Raw genomic sequence first — 7,448 nt, 5'->3', positions numbered from 1 at the left:
GCGGGCCAGGCTGTGGCGAGCGCAGCCCCGGCGGGACCGTCCCGCAGCCCCCGGCAGCGCGGCACAGCCGGCACCGCTGCCGGGCCCTGCCGGCACAGCTGCCTTGCCCAAGGACAGCCCCTGTGCCGCCCGGGGCAGCCGCGCTGAGCGGCCCCAGCACGGGCAGGGCCCGCTCCTGCCCAGCCGGCCAGTGCCCGCGGCCAAAGCCCACGCCACCCTCACGCCCACCCTGCCTCAGCGGCCCTGGGGCCTCACCCAGGGTCTCGGGCGGCAGCAGCAGGTCCATATTCGCTGCTCTTGCTGTGGCCTTCCGCTTCTCCCTGCTGGTTCTCGTCACTCTCCGGCTCTTCTCAAGGTCTTCAAGGCAGCTGTTGCAAAAGTGGAGGCTCTGGAATTGGTTCCAAGGGCTGGCAGAGCTGCAGGCCCAGACCCCTCCGTGCTCCCTGCTGGCCCCCTCCATCCCCTCAGCCCTGCCATGCCCTTGGCAAACGCACAGCTGCCTTCAGTTTCTTCAGACCCCCACAGTCCTCTCACGCCCCTCAGTCCCGTCAGATCCATCCCGTCCCCTTAGACCTGCCACCCCCCTCAGCCTGTGCCACTTCCCTGTTACCTCAGTGCCACTTCGCCCTCTGCTCCCCCAAAGCCCCCAGTCCCACCAGCACCTCAAGGTCACCGTCCTTTCAGTGTCACTGCCTCCTCAGCGCCCTCAGCCCCCTCTGGCTCACCGTCCTCCAGCAGCTCCTCAGGGCACAGTGCCTGCGGCCACCGGCAGCTCCCACCGCTCCAGGGACACCGGGGCTGCAGCTGCTGCAGCTCCGCCCGGCCCGGCCGCCAGCTCGGAGCCAGCACAGGAAGAGGGGACAGAGGGGGCACAGGGGCAAAAGCAAGAGATTAAAAAGGTGGCTGAGGGCAGAAAGAGCTTAGAATGCAGCCTAGGCCTATATAAACATCAATCTATGTATCTAAACATCCAAATACCTCTAACTCTATAACTCTGTACATTTATAAATACAACTTATATATATATAAATTTTTCTCTACACATATATAAATGTAACTGCAAATCTGTAACTCTAACTGCCTATGTATAAATATAATTACATCATATCTATAACTATATAAATTTAACTACACAGATCTATAAATACACGCACCTATAAACACAACTGTATAAATCTATAAATACTATATGTAACTAATAAGTAGAGTATAAATACGATAAATAATTATATGGATATATAAATATAACTATAGACATCTATAAATCTATCTACAAACAGAGGGATTCCACCTGCCCGATGGTCACAGGCTCTCCCTCGGTCCCTTCCTCCCACGCAGGGCAGCCCTCCTGGAGAGGTAGATCAGATGGATATCTGGGAAGCAAAAGGAACACTGAGTCAATATAGGCCTTCAGGCATCTCTCCTTTTGGAAGTAATTGCCTTTCTATCAAAGACCGTAAAAGGTGACCTGAAAGGCAGACTCTCACTTGGGAGTTTGAAGGCTGCTCTTTAAAGAACAGGGAGCATTCCAAGTTTTCAAAACCTCCAAAGGTTTGAAGTCTCCCAATAAAGTCTCAGCACCCCCAGTGCAAATGGCACCAACGAGAGCCTGAAGCACAGACAGTCCCAGCTCCCACACAGAAGCCCAGCCTTGTTCCTCCTCTGTGCTGACAGAGACACCTCAGTCCTCACTGAAACGGCTGAAGCTGAAGGGGGCTGTGAGCTGGGTTATGAACCAGCTCCATTACCTGGGACCTACAAACTGCCCTCTGCAGTGAGCAACAGCGGCTTCAACTCGACCATCAGCTCTGGCAGGAAGAGCTGGGAGGGAAAGATCTCCCCATGAGGCCTGCAGGCTGCACCAGCCTTGCTCAAGAATGCAGATCCAAGGTGCTCTCTCTCTCCTGTTAGTTCTCGCTACTTTCGGGTAAGTTAAGTTTTTCCTTTCCAAATCATAAATCCTTGTGGTTTATGATTTGTTTGGCCTCTGACCTTCTGCTGCTTGTATTTTTAACGTGGCTCACTAGGGCTACCAGCAGATTGGTCCTACATTGATTTAATGTGCTGAGACAAAAAGCTCAGACTTCTACATTGACTTTTTGCTGGGGTTTTGCTCTCTTGCTTCAAGAGTCACTCAGTGTTGCCTCCAGAGCACTGTCACCTTGCAGCAAACTCATCCACGGACTTCAGCTCAAAATTGGGACACCCGGGTTGGTGACACAATTCCCACAGGGTCAGGGTTATTCACGGCTCTCTGGCCACAGCACAGCACTCGGTGTCAGTGCCTCTGGAGAAGCGTGGAGGGCAGGATTTGAACGAAAGGCACCAGGGAGCACCAACCCTGCAGACAAGAACTCAACTCTTCTCATCTCCCTTCCTGCCAGAGGCAGGCTCAGAGCAGCCGCCTCAGAGCTCTCTAAAGCAGTGTGGGCTCTCTCCTTACCAGGCTCCTCGGGCTCCAGGGAACTCTTTCTGCAGCTCATGGCGCCAGGCAAAGCTCCCTCTGCTGCAGCCCTGTTCCCGGCCTCCCCTCCTGAAGACTCAGGGGCAACACTAAGATTGACCTGAAAAGAAAACCAGAAAGAAAGAAACCCAAAGATCACTTACTGTTTTCTGCAGGGACACAGTAGATCAGAGCCTGCCACATTTTCTTCTCTTGAAGAAGAAAATGCTCTTGAAAACTGCTGTGTCTGAGTTTACAGAAGACGAAAGCTCATCACACTTGGCAATGAGATATTGGGATCCCAAAAAATCCCACTCGCCACCTTGACTCTGCCCTTCCTGGCTAATGTATCTGCAGCAGGCAGTGGGTCTGCATATTAAACAAAACAGAGAAATTCTTTGGCAAAGTTGTCTAATAATACGCAAAAAGGCCAGTGCCAACACAGGAACTGAACGCTCCAGGCAAGGCTGGGAAGAGGCAAGGGTTAAGAGGAAGGGGATTCCTCAGTCAAAGAGGGAATCTGGCAAACACAAGGACTCATGGTCCCTGACTGAACTGCTCTTCCACACAGAAGAAGCCCCTGGGCTTCAAGGAGTCCTTAACCCTTTCATGTCCAGCATCATCATTGTCCTGCTCACCAATCACACAAGTCATGGGGCCTCAAAACCAACACTTCTGCCCCCTAAAAGCTCCACTGCTCACACACTTTCATCCCTTGTTCCTAACAAAGTCTGGGCCCCAAAGGCCTTCAACAGTGGAGAAGATTGACTTCTCAAACACAGTCCAAAAGCTGCCAGAGCTGACAAAGTTGACACTGAACACATGCAGTGGGCACTAAGGAAGGAGTCCTGCCAGCTCCTGGCACAGGGATGTGCCCCTCCCTCCACAGCCCTGAGCACAACAGCAGAACAGTCTCATCCAGCTGCAGCTTTGCAGGGACTGCATGGGAGCACACATCTCTTCCCACAGAGATGCCCAAGAGGAAGGTGCCTGAGCTCTGGAACATGGAGAGCAAGACTGGCAAGTTTGCCCAGCTGAGGATTTGCCAGATAGAAACTGGAATGGAGGCACCAGGCTACTGAGAGGACCAGAAAGCTGCAGCTCCAGCCCATCCCCAAGCACGGCTCTGGCAGCGCCTGCACGCTCGGCACGGCTCACACAGCAGCAGCAGCAGCTGCAGCTGCAGCCCAGCCCTTGCTTTGCCTTGGCCTTCCCACCCAAAACAGGCAGAGCCCACGTCTGCTGCTCTAACAGAGGCACCTCTCGCATGCCCCTCCCTGCAGGGGACACTTTGCCTTCCGTGGCAATTCTCCCCACACTCTTCTCTTCTTTCCCATCACACAGAGCCTCTTAGAACCTAAAGAGCATCACCACAAAGGCCCCTGCACCAGGGATTCTTCCCAGCAAAAGGAGCACCCAAACCTGGCCAACACAGGCTCACACCTCTCATCCTCACTAAGGGGGGAGGGAAACTTTCTCATCCCTCTTCTTTTGGAAGCTTGCTTGACCAAGCAAATCCTTCCTTGTCCATTCAAAGCTTAATCCAAGAAGCCTTTGCTTCTCAGCCATGCAACAACATTCACAGCTCTCAGCCCAGCCCCTTTCATTCCCACCCAATGGAGTTACCTGAGCACAGGGAGACCTTTCAGGCAGGGATGGTGACAGCATCTCCTCCAGTGTCTCAAGAACAAGGTCGAGATCCAGGGGTGGCAATTCCTCTTGCCCAGGACTATTCCAAGCCCAGCTGGAGGCCGTCCATGCTGCCCAACCAGCACTGCCAGGTGGAGCACTGGGGGCTGAGCTGCCCGGTGTGGCTGCAGGAATCCAAACACATTGGTCAGGCTCCAGAATGTGGCTTTGGGACACAGAGCTCTATTGCTGCCTTGCAGCAAACATCACAGGAAGCACACAGCAAACTCAATGCCAGAAATGTATTCCAACTTCCCAGGGGATTGGAAGACTGATTTCTTCCTCTCAAACAGTGTTTCTTCTAATTGATGATAGGTATGTACATTAAAGGATGGATTGTAAAACTGATCTACACACAAAGACTTTGTAATCTCAGCCTTTTCTATCTCCCCAGCAGCTTCTGGATGTGGCTGCTTCTGAGTTTCTCATCCCAACAGACCACAGAAAGTGGATGCACCCAGGAAGAGCCCAGATCTGCAGACACACATGCTAAAATTCAACTGTGACTGTATTGTAAAAAGCAACCTTGTGGGTGAGGCCGTATTCTGCAGCTGCAGCAGTTCTGGGGACACACAGAGCTCCTTGAAATTTAATAGCCTTCTTTGCAGGAGAGACAATCTGCAAACTCTGCAATATCCTGTCAGCATCCTAGTTGGGCTTCATTCCAAGGAAGATAGGGGTGCACCTGACACTGACCGCTTGTGGACCAATGTTTTTTGCCTCTCCCTTTCATCCCTACAGAGAGGCTGCCTGGAAAACGGCCAGAACACCCTCCAAATCTGGAGGAAGGACAGCAAAAGCAGACAGAGATTGGTTTTGTTTTCATGGTCCTGCTTCCCCGTACACTTGACACTTTCTACCTGATTCTCACTTGAGATCTACCCATGACAGAGCACTGTGCAAAAAGACTTCAAACGGTCACTTTCCAGGACCTGTTTGAAAAGCAAGGGTACAAACTCTCTCCCTACCTGATGGGCTGTAGGCTGGGGTGTGCTGCTCTGAAGATGTGCAGCTGCGCTTCTGTGGAAGGGCCACGGAAGTTCTCTGACGGTCTACAGGAACCAGTGGAACCATGAGCTCAGGGTGGCGTTTAAGGTCCATGCGAACCAGTGGAATGATGAGCTCACGCTTGAGTGGAAACTTCCATGTGCCTGGTTCCTCTGATGAGACCCCAGGAAGTCCAGAGGTGGTAAACATTCTCTTGGGAGGTGGTGGAGAAGTGTCAGACTCCTGAGCCCCTGGGCTTGCCTTGGGAGGTCTGGGAGGCAGCTCTAAACCCTCGGGTGAGACAGCACCGAGGTGCTGGTATGAGGGAGCTGTGTAGGAGGCAGGGAAGAGGAAAGGAGGCAAAGGGAAGACTAGGTCAGTACTGGTTCTCAGGTATGCTTCCCCTGGCAGCAACTGTACTTCTATCAGGGAAGAGAAAAGCTCCCATCCTCCCAAGCAGGATTACAAAGAAGAAAAAAAAAAACAAAACAAAACAAACATGTTCCCGGGCTATTCAACAACCAATTTCTTGGCTACTTAGCTCTCCCCTACTCGTTCAACCGTCTGGGAAAACCGTCCCACTGCAATTCCTTGGCAGGAGGCAACTGCCAGAAACCCAACTGCCGGGTCTTTCCCTCTGCTCCAAAGGGACAGGAGGCTCCCTGCAGCTGGGCGGGACCACAACCGAGCCCTCGGCTTCCACACCCCCACGGAGAGCTCCCCAAGCAACCCCAGGCCCGGGCAAGGAGCAGAGCCAGCCACAGCTCAGGGCTGGGCCAGCTGCAGGCCGAACGGGCCAGGCTGTGGCGAGCGCAGCCCCGGCGGGACCGTCCCGCAGCCCCCGGCAGCGCGGCACAGCCGGCACCGCTGCCGGGCCCTGCCGGCACAGCTGCTTTGCCCAAGGACAGCCCCTGTGCCGCCCGGGGCAGCCGCGCTGAGCGGCCCCAGCACGGGCAGGGCCCGCGGCCAAAGCCCACGCCACCCCCCGCGCCCGCAGCTCCCACCCCGTCTCACCGGCGCTGGGGGGGTGCCCGGCGAGGAAGTCCAGCAGCGGCCGCTCCGTGTTGAGCTGCTGGAAGCGGCTGCGCTGGCGGCCGCGCACCTCCAGCCCGGCTGCCAGCCGCTGCCTGTTGGCCCTGGTCAGGCGCTTGATGCGCAGGAGGAGGTCGGGGCGGTCGCGGCGGAAGTTGGGATTCTGGAAGTGCACGATGGGCCCAGCATCGCCCGGCACAGCCGCGCCAAAGCAACCCAGCACTTTTTGGAAGCCGTACAGATTGAGCTGCCGCACGACGCTGCCGAAGTGCGTGGCTTTGAAGGAGTCCGGGACCGCCGCCCCTCTCTCTCTGCCCGCCCCGTCGGCGCCGGGCGGGCTGAGCAGCTCCTGCTCAAAGAGGGCGCGGTCGATGAGCAGCCCCCGGCCCTGGGTGTCCCAGCGCACGGAGCGGACGCGGGGGCTGTTCGCCAGGCGCCACAGCTTGGCGGGGAAGGTGCTGGCATCGAGCCCGGCGGGCAGCGGCAGCTCGGCCATCGCGCCTGTCGCCCACTGGCGCCGCAACGGCCGCAGCGCAACGGCCGCAGCTGCAGCGGCGGCGCGCGGCCTGAGGGGGGCGCTGCGCTCGGCCCCGCGCGGGAACGAGCGGCACAAAGCCGGGGCTGCGGGCACAGCGCGGGCGGGGCGGCTCCCGGGGCGCTGCCCGGGCACGGCACGGACCGGCACGGGGCAAACCCTTGCTTTCTCTGCCTGGAATCGGCCTTCTGCCTTTGCTTCGCAGCACGACCCCAAAGCACCAAGGCAAGCGCAGCAAATTTCAGAAAGGCTCCAAACTGAGGAATCCCATGGGAAACTGTTCCTATGTGTCAAGTGACAGCCGCATCTCTCTGTGTTCTGCATGGCTGAAGGGAGGGAGGAAAAAGATCTTCGACTGAGTAGCTTCACTCTTTTGCTTGGGGTTGCTAACAGAGTTCCCTACTTCAAAGCAGACTGGTCCAACAAGACCAGGGGAAATGATGAAAAGGAGAGACTTGAGGACTTGCTTTTTGCCTCTTTTCCAGCTAACTGGCTGGTTCTGTCTCACTGTCTCTGCCTGTCTTGGGCACATTTGGCCCATTTCTCATTCTTTGAAGTCAGAAGCAGCAACAGGAAGGGGCAGCAATTTTGTCAGCGTTGCCATCAAAGCTTAAATCCTGCACCGTGGATGGATGTTGCTGTCCCCAAGGGATGAATGACCTAGAGTTGTAATGAACTCACGCTGATGTCTCTCCAAGACATTTTGCCTTTTTCTTTCCTCAGGAATCATTTCTTCTCTTCTTTTGTTTCCCCAGTCTGGGG

At 55.6% G+C, this 7,448-nt stretch overlaps 1 protein-coding gene across 1 annotated transcript; it reads right to left on the bottom strand.

The window, feature by feature from the left end:
* Positions 1-806: 806 nt before the first annotated feature.
* Positions 807-6,893, bottom strand: LOC125319683 (heat shock factor protein 5-like). The gene is made up of 5 exons (XM_048291128.1): positions 6,134-6,893; positions 5,101-5,448; positions 4,070-4,257; positions 2,444-2,564; positions 807-1,373 (listed from the first exon to the last, which is right to left on the bottom strand). The coding sequence occupies exons 1-5, from the start codon at positions 6,645-6,647 to the stop codon at positions 1,303-1,305; spliced, it is 1,242 nt and encodes a 413-aa protein (XP_048147085.1). The 5' UTR covers positions 6,648-6,893; the 3' UTR covers positions 807-1,302.
* Positions 6,894-7,448: the final 555 nt, after the last annotated feature.

The sequence above is a fragment of the Corvus hawaiiensis genome, chromosome Z (assembly GCF_020740725.1).
Source record: "Corvus hawaiiensis isolate bCorHaw1 chromosome Z, bCorHaw1.pri.cur, whole genome shotgun sequence".
NCBI lineage: Eukaryota > Metazoa > Chordata > Aves > Passeriformes > Corvidae > Corvus > Corvus hawaiiensis.
The sequence above is the reverse complement of the archived record's forward strand: the minus strand, read 5'-3'. Positions and strand labels throughout refer to the sequence as shown.

Coding starts and splice junctions, on each gene's coding strand:
- LOC125319683 (XM_048291128.1), bottom strand. CDS start 6,647: ATGGCCGAGCTGCCGCTGCCCGCCGGGCTCGATGCCAGCACCTTCCCC. Junction 4,258..5,100: donor CCCAGCCTACAGCCCATCAG/GTAGGGAGAGAG, acceptor GGATTCCTGCAG/CCACACCGGGCAGCTCAGCC. Junction 1,374..2,443: donor CCTGGAGCCCGAGGAGCCTG/GTAAGGAGAGAG, acceptor TTTGCTTCCCAG/ATATCCATCTGATCTACCTC.